The 18796-nt window shown below is 50.6% G+C and overlaps 10 protein-coding genes across 10 annotated transcripts; 3 read left to right on the plus strand and 7 right to left on the minus strand.

The window, feature by feature from the left end:
• The first annotated feature begins 739 nt into the window (after window positions 1-739).
• Window positions 740-1800, plus strand: BU26DRAFT_522565 (uncharacterized protein). The gene is made up of 3 exons (XM_033829816.1): window positions 740-846; window positions 906-1408; window positions 1469-1800. Exons 1-3 carry the CDS (start codon window positions 795-797, stop codon window positions 1700-1702), a joined length of 789 nt encoding a protein of 262 aa, XP_033679820.1. The 5' UTR covers window positions 740-794; the 3' UTR covers window positions 1703-1800.
• A 266-nt stretch (window positions 1801-2066) lies between these two features.
• BU26DRAFT_568812 (uncharacterized protein) lies at window positions 2067-3609 on the minus strand (the record flags this gene model as incomplete). The annotated part of the gene is made up of 2 exons (XM_033833813.1): window positions 2067-2553; window positions 3251-3609. The coding sequence occupies 2 exons, from the start codon at window positions 3607-3609 to the stop codon at window positions 2067-2069; spliced, it is 846 nt and encodes a 281-aa protein (XP_033679821.1).
• A 474-nt stretch (window positions 3610-4083) lies between these two features.
• On the minus strand, window positions 4084-4896 carry BU26DRAFT_568813 (uncharacterized protein; the record flags this gene model as incomplete). The annotated part of the gene is made up of 1 exon (XM_033833814.1): window positions 4084-4896. One exon carries the CDS (start codon window positions 4894-4896, stop codon window positions 4084-4086), a length of 813 nt encoding a protein of 270 aa, XP_033679822.1.
• Window positions 4897-6256: 1360 nt separating this feature from the next.
• On the minus strand, window positions 6257-6730 carry BU26DRAFT_522567 (uncharacterized protein). The gene has a single exon (XM_033829817.1). The coding sequence runs from the start codon at window positions 6608-6610 to the stop codon at window positions 6317-6319; it is 294 nt and encodes a 97-aa protein (XP_033679823.1). The 5' UTR covers window positions 6611-6730; the 3' UTR covers window positions 6257-6316.
• A 152-nt stretch (window positions 6731-6882) lies between these two features.
• Window positions 6883-8175, minus strand: BU26DRAFT_522568 (uncharacterized protein). The gene is made up of 2 exons (XM_033829818.1): window positions 7501-8175; window positions 6883-7443 (listed from the first exon to the last, which is right to left on the minus strand). The coding sequence occupies exons 1-2, from the start codon at window positions 7932-7934 to the stop codon at window positions 6963-6965; spliced, it is 915 nt and encodes a 304-aa protein (XP_033679824.1). The 5' UTR covers window positions 7935-8175; the 3' UTR covers window positions 6883-6962.
• A 224-nt stretch (window positions 8176-8399) lies between these two features.
• Window positions 8400-9371, minus strand: BU26DRAFT_568816 (uncharacterized protein; the record flags this gene model as incomplete). Its single annotated transcript, XM_033833815.1, has 3 exons — window positions 8400-8633; window positions 8694-9241; window positions 9287-9371. 3 exons carry the CDS (start codon window positions 9369-9371, stop codon window positions 8400-8402), a joined length of 867 nt encoding a protein of 288 aa, XP_033679825.1.
• A 559-nt stretch (window positions 9372-9930) lies between these two features.
• Window positions 9931-11054, minus strand: BU26DRAFT_553930 (uncharacterized protein). Its single transcript, XM_033832241.1, has one exon. The coding sequence runs from the start codon at window positions 10841-10843 to the stop codon at window positions 9980-9982; it is 864 nt and encodes a 287-aa protein (XP_033679826.1). The 5' UTR covers window positions 10844-11054; the 3' UTR covers window positions 9931-9979.
• An 834-nt stretch (window positions 11055-11888) lies between these two features.
• BU26DRAFT_568818 (uncharacterized protein) lies at window positions 11889-12371 on the minus strand (the record flags this gene model as incomplete). The annotated part of the gene is made up of 1 exon (XM_033833816.1): window positions 11889-12371. One exon carries the CDS (start codon window positions 12369-12371, stop codon window positions 11889-11891), a length of 483 nt encoding a protein of 160 aa, XP_033679827.1.
• A 2154-nt stretch (window positions 12372-14525) lies between these two features.
• Window positions 14526-15377, plus strand: BU26DRAFT_568819 (uncharacterized protein; the record flags this gene model as incomplete). Its single annotated transcript, XM_033833817.1, has 1 exon — window positions 14526-15377. One exon carries the CDS (start codon window positions 14526-14528, stop codon window positions 15375-15377), a length of 852 nt encoding a protein of 283 aa, XP_033679828.1.
• A 1395-nt stretch (window positions 15378-16772) lies between these two features.
• On the plus strand, window positions 16773-18211 carry BU26DRAFT_579559 (uncharacterized protein; the record flags this gene model as incomplete). The annotated part of the gene is made up of 4 exons (XM_033834454.1): window positions 16773-16961; window positions 17012-17197; window positions 17246-17473; window positions 17537-18211. The coding sequence occupies 4 exons, from the start codon at window positions 16773-16775 to the stop codon at window positions 18014-18016; spliced, it is 1083 nt and encodes a 360-aa protein (XP_033679829.1). The 3' UTR covers window positions 18017-18211.
• Window positions 18212-18796: the final 585 nt, after the last annotated feature.

Consider the following 18796-nt stretch of genomic DNA (forward strand, 5'->3'; position numbering starts at 1 on the left):
TGGGAACTACAGTCCGGATGCATACTCATCTTGCACATGAGGTCTATTCTCTCCCCAATAACGCAGAGCGTGCTTGCTTGCTAGGAGGGATTTTGCAGTCTAGGTCATTGACCGACGACTCCCGCACGTTTCGATGCGGATGCTGTGAAACAAGCTTTCATGAACCAGGAAAAGCTCCACAACCTGCCCTTCATTCATCCGCCATGCGACGCTAATCCGGAGCAGGAAATTTGTGGGGTGCATCATTTGAGCTTAATTTCGACGACAACCTAACCTCTCGACCCACCTCATCCCACTGTTCATCCTACCTTCTGCATTCGAGACCTCCTCCGAGAGCAAGAAAATTCTCCAGCCTACTATACAGGGCATTATGCAATGTTCCCATTCAACCCTCGCACTTCCTGGTATTCTACACGGAAGAATAGCGCCAGGATCCTCTCCGTCAATTTAAGCGACATGCGGGGTCTACCCCCGGACCGTTGCGCCGCCACTAGAGCAGGCATATGCTTAAATGCCGGCGGCTACATATAGATTTATTAAGGACGGAGGTCACGCCCCCACCATCTAGTACGACTGAAGCCTCGAATCGAACCGTTTCGTTTCCGGGTCCTTGGCGTACAGGACTTAGATCGATGATCATTTGTTTTGTGTTCAGAAATGCGGGTTGTAAAATTAGTGCCTAGAGCCCCGTGCTTTATATAGGCTGCGAGGCGTCGCTTTTTGGATTTTCGTCCTGTCTGCTATTGCTCGCTTTTCGCACTTTGATCGGTTCCAGCTCTGGTTCTTTCGACGTCATGTTCGGTAGAGCCGCGCTTCTGGGCGCTCTTGCGAGCGCCGTGTCTGCTGGTAAGTCGTCTTTTCTTCTATGCATAGGCGCCAAATTACATGTTGTTGACTTCGTCCAGGTACCATCCTCTGGGATGGCCGCTTCAACGACATGACTACGAGTTCCGACCTGAACAAGTGGTCATGGGCAAACCAAGTCGGCAACTACCAGTACTACATCCACGGCTCAGGCGCAGTAACCAAATACGTCAACCTATCGCCGGACTACAAGAACCCCGCCGACACGGGCTCGAAGCAAGGCGCCAAGATCACCATCGACAGCACGGCCAAGTGGAATTCGGACATGTGGCGCACGGAGCTCATCCCGCAGACGACGGCCGCCATCAACAAGGGCACCGTGTACTACCACTTCAGCATCAAGCGGTCGACGACCAATGTGCCGAGCGCGACAAACGAGCACCAGATCTGCTTCTTCGAGAGCCACTTCACGGAACTGAAGTACGGGTGGGTGAATGGCGAGTCGGGGACGAGCAATACCAACCTGCAGTGGATGGTCGGCGGCCAGAGCAAGTGGAAGGTCGAGCTTGCGGCGGATGTGTGGCATAATGTTGCTTATGAGATTGTCAGTGCTCTTCCACTCCATTGCCATTCATTCGATAGAGTAGGACGCTGACCAGTGCAGAACTTCTCTTCCGGCTCCGTCACCTTCTGGCACTCCACCGGCGCCGACCCACTCACCAAGACCGCTGGTCCATTCACCGCTAGCACCTCGTCCAACGGCGCTGACTGGCATCTTGGTATTCTTCGCCTGCCGCGCTCTGGTAATGATGGTACTGGTGCTGAGGACTGGTACTTCTCCGGCGTGTACATTGAGAGCGGAACTCTTACGACCTCTGTGGCAAGCCCAGCTAAATAGGTGTTGGCGAGTCAGTACCCGGCAAGCGCAACGGCTTGTAGGATGTTCACACAGTGGTATTATATGTATATAGCTTATCCGATGCTATTATCCTTGCAGTCGCTTATGCATATGTCTTATTTTTCTACTCCCTGCATTATTGTCCAATGAGAAGTCCTACATTGAAATAGGAGATATGGTGAGCGTTGTAACTTGTATTGTATTAACTTTATTTACTAAAACCCCCCTCTCCTGCTATGGGGAGGAATGGTCTCATTGCCACCCCCTCAAATGCCCTTTTCGAAGATATCCTTTATCAGCGCGACCAATTGGTCAAGTCCCCCGTGGACAGATATAAGCGCAGAGACGATCGAGCAGTCGAAATTCACACAAGGACCTTCCGAAATTTAGCTTCGTCCAAGACTTCGTCCATGGGAAAGTAGCGAAGATTGTTTGGAGTGGACTGCTCCCCATCTTCATTTCGGCATACGGCTTCGAGCGCGTTGACTGTGTATCGATCCAAGGTCGCTCGAAACAGAGGAAAGAGTTCGCCATCCCCCCAAGGGCGCCTCTTGGGAAAGCCGAGATTCTTCTCCTCGCGGGTTGCGAGGAGTAGCACCATCTTCATGAAGAGGTTGTTGTACGGATCGAAGGCGGCGAGGCGCGCATTGACCGTAGCCATTGGGTGATCTCGGCAGTAGTTATACAGATCAGTCGAGCTGGGGGTTTCGAGTTTCGCATCAAGGCATTCCAAGGTGATGATGCGGATGTGAGCGTGCTGCTCACTCGGCAAAGGGCGAAGAAAGTTCATACACTTATCGAAGGTCTTCCTTAATGATACGTCATCAAAGTGATATCGTTGTAGCGGATGCCTAGAGCTTTAGTTTCCATACCGCGTTTCCCAGGGGGGTGAAAATGCCGTCTTCATCATGTAGAAACTATTTCATTCTGCGAGATTATATTATATAGGAGGCGTCTGTTTCACGATATCATCGTTAACATATTTTGATACTCAAAATGCTTCTGACAGACGTTAAAGCTTAACATATGCTGCAGAAGGACCCACAAGGAAGGAGCAACTCCCCCCCCTGCCTTCTATATTAATGTACAGCTACATTGCGACTCTGTACACCGCATTAACGCGCTACTTCTGTACTACGTGGCAGTATGCCTATATAAGGGTGTTGATGAGCTGATCATTATTCCGCTACGTGCAGCTGTGTGGCGTTGATGAGTACCCTACACTACACATCCGAGAGTGCCAAGCGTTCAAGAACACTATTATTTAGGCCCCCTTTCTCAGAGACTTGAGATAAGTCGTGGCAAACAGAGCTCTATATGTTGACAGAGCTTCAACAGCGCGTTGAGCTTAAACAGAGCTTGAACAGACGACGCTGATGGGCTGACAGAGCGCCAACACTAAAATTAATCAAGTTTTGATATATTTCCATTACAAAACTACTTAGAAATCGTATCAACCGTACGAAATAGCTCAGTCAACTCTCTCTGGGTGATATCATCAAGAAATAGCTTCACAGAACCCCTATTGCGCGCTATGGTTCGCGATACAATTGGCGGTTGACGAATCGGAGCTGGTTGGCATCTCGAAGGCCGCTAGGCTCGCTTTCGAGTGTGTGGACGCAGAGCCTGCTAACGCCATAGTCGTCCTCACGGTAGAGTAGGCCTGCTTCCTCGGTGAGCGCGAAGCTGTATATCTTGTTTCTTAGCTCTCCGGGGAGACGAAGTAGGCTGCTCTCCAGAGTGGCGTATTGCAGTCGGAGCTGTTGAGGTGGGATATTGGCGTTGTGGTGGTGAGAGAGGGTGGATGTGAGAGCAAGAGACGTTTCGGGAAGAAGCAAAAATCCTAGAAGGGTAAGGGCTAGGTCGCACTCACGTGGGTTGCGCGCAGCCTGGAGCCCTGGTGCCATTCACAGATTAATTCGTTTGATCTCATCATAGCATACTACTACAAGTACAGTTACCAGGAACTAAGTGAGACGCTCAACTACTGGGATTTTCACAAGAAGCGGGCCTTTCACTTCTAGCATTAACTAGCACTAAAATTCCGATACCACATTCTCTGGGATAAAGTAAACAGCATGTGCTAGAGGCCGACCTACGCCACTCAGTAAAGCTATCACCGGAACCATCTCGCGCTAAGCCAACAGCAGGCCAAAAGTTGCATTGCTTCTTTCACAGAATCCAGGCTGCGATATTCGCCCACAACTTTTACCCCAAAGCGGTGCCTCCTCAGTTACGCTCATCATGAATCTCCGTGGTCATTGAATCCACGTATCCCAGCCACTCGGTGCCATGGAGGACTGTTAAACCAGCGTTGGCTTCGCGGAGGATTCACCCCCTCAAGCTTCTCCTCGACTAGGGAGAACTATGGCGCTGATTTTTCAAATTCCACCTTCGTAGATCTCCTGCGCTCGTTCCATCCATGCGTCCATGCCTCCCGCAATCGATGAGGCAATGAGATCCGTAAAACCTTTCGAGCGCTGAAGGGTGCTCCGGAACATATCAGGCTTGAAGACAAGGTCGGCAGGAAAGAATCGTATATTTGGCGCTACCGGCCCTCCGATAAGGGACAAATACTCCTCAACGAAGAACTGCGGATATTTGCGTTTGAGTTCGCCCAACAATAGATCTTGAGTCATAGCAGTAAAAATGCTCAATCCCCTTCTTGTCTCGTCGTCTCGTCGGGTGATGACGGCGAGCAGCACGGCGCGATATATGAGATAATTGGAGCCCTGACTGAGACCGTCGGTGCAGATCCTAATCTGGCAGTCCGGATAGTCTTTGGCGAAGTTGTGGAGGAGCGGATACCAACGGCTGTCAGCGAAATGGAGGACTCGTTGCCGGCCATATACAGTGATAGTGAGGGAACGAAGCCGGGAGCGTTGGCGAATCGAGACCTCGTTGAGAAATTGCACACAGTCTTCGAATAAATCATCCTCCGAAGCAGGCTCGAAAGTGATGTTATTGAAGCAGAGCCCAAGTCCTTTTGTTTCAGCGCGCAGCTCGCAGTTGACATATTGCAGCTGATTCGTGGCTTTTATCTCTTCTCCGCCGTCCTCCTTTTCTTGCGCATGCCGATACGCGCAGAGTCGGCCTGCACCTTCATGCTTGTAGTATAGTAAACCGCCGGGCTCCGTCAGGGCGTATTCGTAGATTCTGTTGCGCAGCTCTCCGGGCAGTAGATGCCAAGCCATTGCTTTGTTTGGAGAATCGGTTTGTGCCTGTTTGTGTGCGTTGGAGTGGAGTGAGAAAGGTGAAGGGCAGAAGAGCGCGACGTGCCTAGTGGGTGGCTGCTAAATACGGGTAAGCGCAAACTCTGGAAGCGATTATTGGCAAATGTTTGGCCCGCAGCCGCACATTTCTGGACAATTCACCTGCAATCGCTCACTTGATGTAGCTTCGAATACTTAGACGTGACGCAGTTGGTCGTCCTGTGCTTTCTTTCTAGCTCCCCTAGTGCCATCGCCTTGCGTCCCTGTGATGTTTCGTCCGCACTCAGCTGCTTCTTCCCTTCCTGATCTCGCTGTTAGTCCTTCTCATAGATGCAGAGCTTGCCGACACCATTCCTGCCTCCCTGATGGAGTGGACCGGCTGGTCCTGTCAACGTGTACCTAGGGACTCGTGAATTCGATTGTGTAGCTCAGCCGAAAGCTGGAACAATTGCATCATAGCAGCAGTTGGAACTGAGTAGTGTGCGAAAATGGAAGGGGTTCTGAAGGAGCGCAAAAGCTGTGGTGGTTGCTGGAAAGCAAAGGTCGCGCGGGGCGTAATCACAAAGGATTATCTAGCGGGTAGTTATCAAACGAAGGTCTTACTAAAGGAAATGATGGTCTGCAACAAGAAGGTGAGTTAGAGTGCCAAGGTAGAAAATGTCATTTCGGACCCAAAGAAAATGCATATACGCCAGATGTGGATTAATCCTCCATCGACCGCTTAAGATACAAAAATCTCTTTCCACGCTTTTCCCACTCGGCTTTGGCATGCCCATCCGGCACCCATCCCCCTTCCCATATCGTCGCCGTCAAGCACCCTTCTGAAACCATTCCTTTACTACAAGGACCACCTTATCAATCTCCTCTATAGTTCGAAGAGATGGTAGATGGAACCATGAAGCTTTAACGTAGGACTCCCGAAATGTTTGTTCATTGAAGACTTCTTCAGCCGGAAAGAATCGAAGATTCCGCGGAGCTGTGCATCGTTTTGTCCTTACAATGCGCTGGTAGTATGACTGAGCAAGGGCGTCTTGCGGACGCTGGTCGAAGAAGCTTGTGTCTCCACGAATGATGTACTTAAGAAGGAACATCTCGTCCAGGAAGTCGGGTTTTTCTTTTCGTGGAATAGGGAAATGGAGCTTGACCGTTGCTTCTGGATTGTTGATGCAGAAGCTAGCCAACTCAGAGAACGAGCCCTTAGATTGTTGGGGACCAGAAGGCAACACGATGATGTTCCGAATGAAGCGTTGCTCCATGAGAGGGCACCGGTCAAGGAACCTAGCGGCTTGCTCACCCAAGTTGCTTCCATGGCTTTGCTGGATGATAATATCATTATATCTTACTGCGAGACCTCGCGTTTCCTTGTGGAGTTGGCGGCTGACGTATTGAAGTTGGTTGGCAATTATGTGGCTGCCGAAGCTGACCATCCCGGTGTCTGAATTGCCGGCCGATCTGTCCACCCACTGGATGGTGATTTTTGGCGCTTCGTCGCACACCCGTCTGGGTCGATCCGTTGGCGATCTTCTTCCGTGGAATATTGTTTGCCGCAGTCTGTGGATTTGACGTCCGAACCAAGGCACAGTCGACCGACGCCGTTTTTGTCTTCGCAGTAATAGATGCCTCTTGGTTCGGTGAGCGCATATTCGTAGATTGTATTGCGCAGCTCGCCTGGAAGTCGAAGCAAAGGCGGCGCCATGGCGGCCTCAGTGTAAGGCACGATCATGTACTGGCGGAAAGATGGTGGAGGCCGGAGAGGGGAGTGGAGTAGCGGAGAGTTGAAAAATATTAGAGTTCGTACCTAGGTACCGCGTAGAACGGTTGGTGTAGCAATCCACGGGTGAAAGTGCAGCCGAGGCGGGTCAAATCACATGGTACCTCGCCTTGCGCCAGTGACGTCATCCCCAATTGGAACACCGAATCATTTTTCTCATTTTCAGTCACCAGCCTATAGAGATTATGCTCACTAATAGCAAAGCAGGGCTGCCTACGCACAAAAGGAGTCAAAAGACGCCAAATTTAAGAGAAGAGAGCCCCGCAAGCTTTATTCCTCAAAATCCTTCACGATACAAGCGTCTGAACAAATGAACCATACCCTCAAGACCCCCTCGAAAATTCGCCAGAGTGGGAGCCCCTATCGCCGAGCATATCTCTCCAAAAGCTACTTCGTCGAACACTTCCTCATGTGGCCAGAACCGGACGTTTGAAGGCACACTTGCCCAATAGGCCGTCGCCCGACCGTTCTTTGGTTGATGTGTCTCAGCGAGAAGTTTCATAAGGGGCATGCCGGTCGAGAGAGGGTCGGGCCTAGTGTCGTTCCGCGCAAGAATAAGGAACGATGTTATCTCAAGGAGGAAGTAGAGCGGAACGTGGTCCACCCGGTTCGAGAAGGACGGTGACAGTCGGAGATGGGGAATGCGTATGTTGATACGAGCGCCAGGATGGTTGATGCCGAAGCCTTTAACTTTAGCCCATGCGGTGGGATCGCGAACGAGCCGTTTCATTGCCGAGCTGGCATGAGAGAAAGTGCGGGTGAGCTTCTCTTTCAGATTGACGCGGCGCAGCTTGCCTTGCTGATTTGCGGGGCAGATGTCGAGAAACTTGGCGAACCTCTCGACTGATGTCGCATCATCATCTCCTAAGAACGAAAGGTCGTTACACCGCAGACCAAACCCTCGGGTCTCCTGTCGTAGCTGGCGGTTGACGTACTGCAATTGATTGGCCTCGCGAAAATACTTTATTCGCATCCCCTCCTTTTTGGCCTTCTTGATCATTCCTCCAATACCCAGTGGAAGCCCTGGCTCTCCGAACTGTGTTTTCTCTGCTTTCTGAACTTCGAAAGCGCGCACCTTGGGAGTAGAGACGAGCATCTGTTTTCCTCGTTCACCCTCGACGCGACGTTCACCCTCCAAGTAACGTTTACCCTCGACGCAACGGAGGCCATCATCCTCGGAAAGAGCATATGCGTAGATGATGTTGCGAAGCTCACCCGGTAGCCGGAACAAGTGGCAGACCCTATCCATTGGAATGCCGTCGGGATTTGACAACGGTGTGGAGCACTTGAGCAGGAGCGGCGCGGCTCTTTTGGAGAGCTGTTGCAGTCGACCGGAATTGAGTTGTACGGTTTGTTTTGCAGCAGTAAGGTGAAGGTGCCTGTTGGAGAAGAGGTCGCATTATATCTGAGGCGGAGGAAACGCCTCGTGAAGTGAAATTGCAACTGTGGCCTAGAAATCCAGGAACAGCCATCCTAGTCACAGCAATGGGTTACGGCTAAACAATACCAAATAAGTCCGTTCACCAGTGACGGCGCTGTTTGACATCACTCATCCTAAGCAAACATTCACACTCTGCATTCACACTGTGTCGCTTCAAACGGTCAAAATTATGAGCTCCAATATCTCTTGCATTTATTCATTGAAAATATCATGCCACTTTTTTATCTGCCTTGGGTCCTAGCAGAGCGATACGCATGATAGCGTTTCACTTCTTCAAAACCCGTCCGCATACAATTCCTTCGTCTTCTTCACCCATGCATCGAGGCCTCCAGGAATAGTCTGCACAAAACCAGGCCAGTCATGCAACCGCAACAATGAAGTCTGGAATTCCTCCTCATCAAAAACTTCTTCCCGCGGGAAAAAGCGCACATTTTCCGGAACCGGCGCGAAGAAGAACCGAAGCTGCTGCGTAATACCACACCCAGTGACCCAAGCGTGGAAATAATCCTGAATGAGTGGCTGGTTAGATATGCATTGTAAGAACTCGTAGTTGTTCCGTGCACCTACCATGACTTGCAAGACGTACACGAACATGAACAGCAGGCCCCCGCACACTTCGTCGGGGATATAGACCCAAGGGATGCGCATGTTCACCCGCCTCTTCGGATTGGCGCGGCAGAAGGCCGCTACATGGCTGAATGCATATGGATTGAGCGTGTAGCGATGACTGCCAGACAAGTCGAGAAAATCGTCCCGTAGCGTGATTTGACGGATCTGGGTCTGGTTGCGATCGGAGCAATGGCGAAGAAACGTGGACAGCCGTTCGGTTGCGGTGCCGTTAGGGCTGCCGACGAATAGTAGGTCATTGTACTGCAGACCCAGGGCGCGAGTTTCATGCCGAAGTTGCCAGTTCACGTACTGCAGTTTGTTCGCGTCGACGACTGGCTTCTTCGCCGACTTCTTCGTACTTGCCATTTGATTCTTTCCAATTTTCCGGCGCTTAGCGGCTCGAACATCATCTTCGACATCCTGGGCGTCCATGAGAGCAAGGTTAGCTTCGCTATTAGCGACGAGTTTGGTGGATCGATCAATCTTCTCCAAGTACAAAAGTCCCTCTGGTTCGGTGAGTACGTAAGCGTAAATTCCGTTACGCAGCTCACCGGAGAGACGGAAGAAGTGACATGTCCCATCATTGGCAGGAATCGAGGGATTAACTTTCCTAGTACTACGAGCCTGAACGGCCATGCTATAAGGAGTAGGGTGGGCGCGTGTCGAAACCATGATACCTACCGGGGCAGGACTAGAAGCTTTGCCGAAGGTTGAGATTGTAGTTTACGTTGGTTTGGTGTTAGGGAGATTGAATGAAGAGAAGAGTAGGTGACTCAATTTGTTATATACTTCCCGTTCCCTCTTTTGCAATGCGCGGGTACGCGTCGTGCGGCGACAGCTCCTTCTCGGCGCCATTATGAGTGGACACCGCACTTAGTCGAAAGTGCATTGGTCATAAACAATACGAGAACTGAGACGTGTAGTAGGTCTGTTCTTTGTTCACCTCTATTTCACCGCGTGCTCGCAACATTGCTTGCGCAAGATGCTACAAACGTTAGACGCAATTTCATATACACAGATAGTGCATTATTATTACATTGCTTGACGGGGCTTCCTATAGTTCATCCAAGGCCCTCAAGTTTTCCGATTCCCCTGTTCATTGTCTAGGAGACAAAAAGAGATAGCTGTCCTCAGACTGTCCAGTGATTAAAGAGTCGCCGATCACGCTTCTAAGATGCTCGAACCCTCCAGTCGTATGTGTCCTGAGAGAACATTCTAGTGGGCCAGCCGCGTGCCGTGTGCGCTCAAAAGCCATTCTTGAAGAGGTTCTGCAGAATCGGAATGTAGCCCTCGACACCGTCTACAAAACGTAGCACCAACGCTTCAAGATCCGGATCCTCCTGGCAAAGCTGCCAAACTGAAGCTTCATCAAGCGCATCCTCCTGCGGAAAGAAGATCAGGTTCGTTGGGGATTTTTTAAGCGGATGATCCTCGTCCTCCGGGTGTTTCCTTGACATAAACTCAATCAGGCTGGGGCTCCATTTCGACTCCAGAAGTTGTCGTATTGGTCGGCTAGGGGGCCGAGACAGCAGGTCAAGCCTGAATACTTGTAGCAGGAAAAACTTGCGTTGAGCAGACATCCACGGTACGTGCCATTTGACTGTGGCATTGGGTCGTTTATGACAGAAGTCCATAAAGATATTAGCACTCTCATGATCGTCCTCGAATTTGTCTTGCGCGACTGGCCGTGGGCCTAAATCGGTGTCTCGATGTCGAAGTGTGATCGTACGGATGTAGTCGAGGTGACGCGAGGCGCAGACGCGGAGGAAGAGCGCAAATTGTGAAGTCGCGAGATTGTTGGAAGTACCAACAAAGGTGAGATCGTTATACACAATCCCGAGGCCTCGCGTCTCGCGGCGCATCTCACGGCTGACGTACTGCAGCTGGTTTGCCTCGACGTAGTCCAATCGCGTCCCGCTGTTCAGGCCTGCATCTCCTGGCTCATGCGCCACTAGGCGAGCGGCGCAGAACTCTGAGTTGCGGTACGTGAGACCGTCGGGCTCAGTGAGCGCGTATTCGTAGATGATATTGCGAATTTCTCCTGGAAGGCGCATGAGGTGGCATTCCCCGGTTGTTGGCTGTACGGCAAGATCCCCGTGGTCGGACATTGTTAGGTCTTGTAGGGCGTGTCGTAGACGGTGATGGACCCTAAGAAAGTTGCTGGATTAGGTAGCGGTGGCCGCTTCCGCCGTCCCGGTAGGAGCGCGTGAGACCGAGCACGATTCGGAATTTGATGCTGGAGAAGGAGTGTCGGTAGTAGGACGCCGTGATTTGGAAGTGGCGAGGTCAAGAAAACTTGACGAAATGAGGGCCGCCAAGAATAGTCGCACGTGCAATCTCTATTCACCTGGTTATCGGCAGGGCTTCGCTTAAGCGAGCGCGCTAGTCTCGATTCGCCACTAGCCGCTTGATACGACCATCCAAGGAAGCGAACGAGAGAGGCTTCCAAGATGCTTGCTGCAGAAGAAGTAAGGGAAGAGGAGAGGCTCAGGCCGTTAAGTTATCATTAGCATCATTTATTCAGAGTTTGTCTCTAGGTAATTATGCAGCTGCTTGAATATATTCGGCGGCCCGAACATAGATCGATCGGAGCCGGAGGAGATGTGAGCTCCAGTCTTGTCTATGTGAAGTCCGAGTGTGCGCCATGTGACAACACAGGAAGTTTGAGGGCAGAGCTGCCGATGCGGCTTCTGCGCCTTCATTTTCGCAACCTGTGTTCGTGTCAGTGTCGGGCACCGTACATGTACGTTCTACCGGATTCCACACCATTTCGTTAGCAGAATTCTGTAGAGTGCGTAGCCCATATATACGTTATATCCACAATCCTTTGGTTAAGGCTGCTTGCTATGGAGAGACCTTTCTATAGCAGAGGTAAGTAGCATTAATAGCGCGTCTATAGAAGGCAAATTTAACAAATTACAAAGAACGGATATATTTCTATAGAGCTATACTTACGTGATGGAGATTGGCCCTACAGCCTTACCCTATGGAAAGACGTACGACCCCGGCACTGGTTCGTGCTAATGGGAAATCTTGGGGCATTCTGTCGCAAGTCGTATTTCGATAATGCCTCCACGAGGGCTTCAGTGTCTAATCCGTTAAAGGTAAGTGCAATTTTTCGGAACCAAGAAGCTCCTAAATGATGCTTTGCCATCAAAATCCGTGTTCGTCAAGGTCCCTCAGCAGTGCTGAATGCTCTTTGATTCCCCTTTCCAGCTCCGGCCAGTCTGATGGGTCCTGTGCTCTCATGACGGCCACTGGATCTATGATCCTGTCTCCCAAGAAGAATCGAAGGTTTTCTGGAGCATCCCGAAGAGGTGGATGGGAAGGATACACCAAGTCTGCCGATGCGGCGGCCTTGCAATCGGCTTTATCCCTGGCATGTACTGGGATCATATAGACCACCAATAGTAGTAAGCCATAATCGGCATCAAGAAAAGGGAGATGGAACATCACTGTGGCGTTGGTATGGGCGCGGCAGAACATGATGAGCTCTTTGAGGCTCACATATTCCTCCTCAAAAGTCTCCGTTGCCGGGAAGATGCCGCGGCTCGAGAATTCCCCTATTGCCGAAGGGTAATACCGCGAACTTTGCTCTTCACGCTGTCGGAACAAACACGTAAGAAGGTGGCGCATTGAACCACGGCAAGATTATCGATCGTTCCGAAGAAGATGATGTCATTGTATCGTAACTCCAGTCCACAGGTCTCCTAGTACAATTGCCGATTGACAAATTTTAATTGATTGGCTTCCATGTAACTGTCGATCAGTGGTGTTGCGGGCTTCGTGGCGCGTACTTCGGGACTCGGTGTAGTGCAGGCATGACTTGTAGGTATACAGAGTTTGTCTCCGCGTTAGACAAGCCCCTCTGTCTCTAAGAGTGCGTACGCGTATATGGTGTTGCGGATCTCTCCGGGAAGTTCGAGGAAGTCGCAAGGCATGCTGGGTGAAGAGGTGGTGAAATCGTGGTTGTGTTTCGTCGTCGAATGGAGAGCTATGAGGGGAGTTGGATGCACAAAAAGCATCGCGCGCTTTATCTGGGGAGAATAGTGAGGGACTACGGCCCCAGCTTGCTCGTTGTGGAGTGACGTTACGCGTGAGCCGTCGTGCACGGGTCTGCACCCCGCACTAACCCTGAAACAATACGTCCCAACAGTCCACTATTGGCTCCATGGGATTTAAAGCCAAAGCGTTAGGCATCTCTGGTCAAAGCAAACAGGATTGACCGTCACAAGCTCCGCAAGTGCATTCACCAAATGAAGGGGGAAACGTAATATCGCAGCGGTTACACTCGTCCAACCGCAACATTTATCAAGTAAATACGAACTTGTTTGACGTGGCAGCTTTAACACTTCCTCTCTCACCAGTTACGGCGTTGCAGACTCCCCGCATTCTTCACCCTGTCGGTTCTTCATATCAAACGCGATACTCATTTTGACTGGTAAGGTGGGCATACTCATTCTCCACGGTGCATATGGCTCACTTTTCAAACTGAACCTCCGAACATGCCGAGCACCAACCCAAGCGTACCACCATCGAATGGTGCTTGCCATCTCTTTCGACTCCCCGCCGAGCTACGAAATCGCATCTATTCATACGTCCTACCTCAAACGCGCCAGCAGGCGACCTCAACCAAATGCAGTATGTCTGCCGACAGCTGCGCGCGGAGACAAAGAGTGTGCTCCTGTCATGTAACGAGATCGACTTCCATGGAAGCTTCTTCGACTTCGTGGACCGATGCGCCACGCATTACAAAGATGCCTTGCGCAGCATTAGTCTAGATCATGGGTGTGGGGTACATGCTGTAATTGACTTCTGCTTCGCCCACCCTGCAGTTAGGGCCAAGGTGCGGGTTTCGAGCCTAGCGTTCACATCCAGTCTGTTTCTTCAGGCTATTGGCGTTGGACTCGGAATTCGGAGGGCTTGTCGAGGTATCGCATATACGGAGGAGGAAGATGGTTTATCTCAAGAACTTCTTGAGGGACCTAGACTCCGGAGTCAGCGATCGGGGATATTGGAGATAGCACGTTTCACCTGTGTTTGTTTTAGAGGTGCCCGCTCTGTGAAGCAAATTAATGCGCCGAATTGTCGCTTTGTTTCACCACACCGCTTTGATGAGGGCAGGCTCCGGATAAACTTGGACCAAGCTAGTTACCGGCATCAAAAGGAGATGTTGGCTATTTTTGGAAGCCCTGGAGGGCTGACTGAGGAAATCCGGAGATGGCATAATGAAGGCATCTGAGAAGGAGCACAATATGAGGTGGCGGGCGAAGACTCGGTACTAAGATTCCTTTTTAATGTCTTAGTCTCATTCGGCTTTTTGAAAGTGTGGCTTCGTATTATTGTGATAATGTAATGCCATAGCTACAGCCAACATGGCCTCCCATTCAAAAGCCTTGTGTGTGATCCCCTGGGAGATGTTCGGTTCCCATTTTTTACCCATTCCCTTGCCTGCTAGCGTCGATGCGTCTTCGTTCCTTGTTTCGGACTAATGTTTCACAGCCCATCATAACAATGCAGAACCTTTCTACTCCATGGCTTCTTTCGCGGGAAGCTCTACTGCAGCGAAAAGCTTCACAATTCAACGGAGATAAATTCATCAATGATGATTCACAAAGTTACCAAAACACACTCAGCCCCGTACACCCCTTCAGTCTATTTATACTAAAGTACATATTCTGTTTTTCTCCAACACCGAATTATCAACATAACACAATCCGCCTCATCCCGCTGGGCCATAACGACTTCACATTCTCACAGCCCTTGAGAGGAAGTGTTAACAACTTTAACATGTCGACTCACCATGTCGAAGTGGCCGCTCTCACGTCTCTGACATCAAAGCTTTCGTTTCTGGGCTTACCTAGCGAGCTACGCAATAAAGTCTACAAAGAGGCGCTTACTGCAGACTCGAAGCTTCTTTATTGGCTGCAAACTTGGGAAGACGACAATCCTCGACAAATCCTTACGCTACTTAGAGTAGATTACTCTTTAGGGTGTAACAACGAACCCTTCAATCAGCTGAAGTACGTCAATCGTCAACTGTACCGCGAAACAGCGGGACTGGAGCTGAAGTTCAATACTCTCAGCTTCTACCATTACAAGTCCTCAACCGCCGCACTCTTTACTTTCGCGGCCACCATCACTCCTTCCAAGCTGGCTTGGCTTACCTTAGTTGTGGTTCGGGCGGCCGGTAACTGTGTTTCCATGCGAGGCCCCGCACCTGAAAGTCCGGATATCTCAATGATTGTGTATTTCTGTAAGCAGAATCCTAGAGTACAGCTCCGTTACATCTTTCCACGGTTCAAATACCCGAATGGATTAGCCCCCCTGGAATTCATGGGCACAGGAGTGGCTCTATGCGTCGCACTGAAGGGCGATGATACGCTTCATGACGTCACACCACCAGATTTTGCTTGGCCAGACGACCTTATTCGGATGGCTAAGAAGTGGCGGGCGAATGGGGGCTTTGGGGAGCTGTTCAAGGGTGTAACTAACTTCACGGTGTTCCCGCATTACTCGCACTTGGATCAATCCTTCGTTGCCGATTGCTTATCCCCTGGAGGCTTCATAGAGGAGTTTAAGAACTTTTGTATCAAGTGGGCTCAGAGTTGGATTGATCACGGCATTACCCCTGCCAACTAAGTAAGATGGTTATCAGTGCAGTTGCTCCAAGCGTAAAGCAAGCTCTGGAGATCTGCCTCGGAACAACATGGTGTAAACTCTTAAATTCACCTGGGAAGTAATGCTGAGAGCTAACTTTCCTGGAGTTTCAAGAATTCCCCATGAGACCAACAATGGTAAAAACCGTTAGATAGTTCTCTTCGGAGCATTCCGCAAACGGTTATATAATGCAATAATTAAACCGACCTCTTTTCTCTGTAGCATATAAGCAAGATCAAAAATATGTACTTCAGATTGTCCTAGCCACCCTCAGAGCCGCTTGAAGAGATTGGGGCTAATCTATATACGGAAACTTAAGTCGTAGCGGCGTACTTTTGAGTCTGGAATGCTGATGTAGACGTTGCTCGAGAAAATTCATAGATACCGCTCCTTAAGTATCGAAATATTATGTTCTATATTTCTAATGTTGTTAATATATCGTAGTCTCTTTATTGGTAGAACTAGACGGTCTGATGCCTAACGTTTGGAAAGCAGAACTTTATCACGTGATTTTCTACGTACTTCTAGCCTCCCGGTAGGCGTCCAGACGCCACCGAATATATAATCCTTGGCTTATATGAAAATACTTTTTGGGTAAGGTCACTAAGAATTCAAGGGTGATCCATATCATGCCTCACCGTGGCCCCAAGCCCTTTCGCTCATTGGTGGTTCCGTGCCCGGCGCCCTCGGAAACGACAACCTCTTTCGCAGCCACATCACGATTCTTCCAACGTACCATTTCCGACGTGCTTCGAGCTCAGCCATGTTGCTGTCGCTCCCCTCTCACGCGATCCCGTATTCGACGCCGCCTCTACGCGATCCACCGTATCCCTCGTAAATGCGTCGCAACGCGAGCCAGTAAATTATCTACGTCACTCCACGTTCAACACAACTATACCACGACTGTTCATACCTTGCGTCTTGCTATTCATGCACCGCGGCTCCTGCCGTTCCCAAGCTCAAGCGGATGCCATCGAAAGCCCATTTTGGGCCAGATGCAGACCCCAGATCTGGGCAGTGACATACTGGCGCTACACCGTGGACCCGCTAGATCAGGATGCGATATCGGAGGAGCCACTGCAAGAGAACTATTCGTGGTGACTCTTTGATCATGCAGTGCGCGTTCCCTCGTTTCCATTCTATATTGCTCACTAATTCATACTATAGCCATGGGTCTTCAGCTTCAGTGACATTTACTCTCGTACTTCGCAACGGCTACGATTTCCATCAAAATAGTATGCGAGATACAGTACGCGATGTCTGCAGTGTGTCAGACCGGTCCGAATATGCCCTATGAACCATAGGTATAAATTAGTACGTCGCACGTAGACACGGGAAGCAAATTGTTATTTTGCAGCCAGTACAAGATCTACCAACATGAAGATAGTCGCCTTGCTGGCGGTCCTTGTTGGGGCCGCCCCTGTCCTCTCCAACCCTGTTTGCCTGCAGAACGAAGCCCGGGCCGCGCCGACGAAGACCGTCGTCACTCGGTTTAGCTATATGGTCCCGATGGGCGTAGACGCCCTCACCCAATACTTCACGCAGGAGAAGGCAGCGAAATACTACGTAAGACCAAGATCGGCCTCATTTGAGATCCCACTTCTGACTGTGGTTAGGCATCCGTGACCGCGTTCGGCTTGGTCCCCTCGCAGACCTATGCAGCCTTCCCAACCTGCACCGGAACAGACTGGCAGCGCTTTAAGTGCTATGTCGAGTCTCATAACAAGGCACATCCACAGCAATTGTATAAGGTTGTATTCCTTGCGCGCCATGGTGAAGGGAAGCACAACGTCGCATCAGGCGTAAGCATCAAACCCTCTGTCGCCTTAAGGCAACGCTAACCACGCCAGTGCGATCTGATAAATCCCGACAAAATGCTCGACGCCGATTTGACAGACCCTAAAGGATTCAACGAGGCCACGGCAGCCCGTAATTACTGGGCTACTGCTGCTGCGGCTCCGTTAAATGTCTGGAAGCCGGAGAAGGTCTACGTTAGCCCGCTGCGCAGGTCTACACTCGCGGGCTACATAACCTTCAACGGATTGTCTAGTTTTGTCCAAGACGTCACCTTTAAGGATGTGAGTCTCCCATAGTCCTACCCCCATCCATGGAGTACGCAGGCAGGCACTGACGGGACGTAGGAACTTGGAGAATACAAGGGCAAACAATACTACAACCGCCGCCACAACACAGACTGGATTCAGAACAATATCATCAGAAGCAACACCACATTCCAAGGCCTCGACCAACTTGATTTCTGCGACACTGAGTGGCTGCGCTACACCCTCCAGTGGACCCAAGAGACTAACATGGCCACGCGAGTCAAGAACTTCCTCGACGAGGCGTTTACGGTTGACGCCGACAAGAACTTCATTTACATTACCAGTCATGGCGGCACGAGCCAAGCTATACTCTCCGTACTCGGCAGATCTGGGAGCTTGTTCGGCGGTGATACTGGCCAGATCTATCCAGTTCTCGTCCAGTATTCGTCCACTGCCACGGCGACCATTACTAAGTTATCACTGCCGCCGGCAAGGACCGCGGCGTGCTCGTTGTCGGCCGGCGGATGCACTTCGACCATTCCGGCTTCTTTCATGGCAACGGGTACAACCTGCCCATAAGACTATCCTAGGGCCACGACAGAACCAAGGATTGAACGCGCAGAGGATCTAATTGGCGGTTTCGAAGTTGGTGTTTCGAGGTTATCATGGTAACACTACGTGTCCTTTCGCTGTTACTCAACTGTAGGCAAGAATCGCTCAACGCCCAATTTGTATCTATCATGCGACACTTCCTCGAGTTCAAGTGTGTGTAACGTTATATTAATGAGTGACTCTCTAAGCAAAGACCGTACGACACTGTGCGCGTGAAAATAAATTCAGTACTTCATTCTAGGAATCCAGCCATGATCGGTGAATTGAATTTTTCACCAGCTCTAGTCTCACGCCGCGGTTCCAATTCCTACTTACGGGTCTTATGCACCCTGCAATCTCCTCACGCCCCAACCTGCTTTTCCTGTCCCACACCGGGGACCCTTCCCTTGGGTGCCTGAGCCGAGAGTGGTGCAGCAACTTCGAGCCAAGGCACCGAACTTTCGTGTCTTTCTCGAGCAGACCGAGATTGATCCGCAGTGCATTGAAAAGACGCGGGGGTGGCTCTTTGGAATCGGCAAACCTGAGAAGCTTGTGGATGCATGGGTCTTCCATGTGACGGACTGGGTTGCAAATGGGATTTAACGATAGGTTCAACAGCAACAGCGTTCAGAACTAGATCTTTCCACCGCAAGATAGTGGCAATCCTCTAAAGATGTTTGGAATTCTCAAGATATATGGGAAGCCGTGCAAAGCAATCCTTGATAGACGTGCGTCCATTTTGCAGACGCATTGATGGCAGTAGCTGTA

The sequence above is a fragment of the Trematosphaeria pertusa genome (genome assembly GCF_010094035.1).
Source record: "Trematosphaeria pertusa strain CBS 122368 unplaced genomic scaffold BU26scaffold_14, whole genome shotgun sequence".
In the NCBI taxonomy this organism is placed as follows: Eukaryota; Fungi; Ascomycota; class Dothideomycetes; order Pleosporales; family Trematosphaeriaceae; genus Trematosphaeria; species Trematosphaeria pertusa.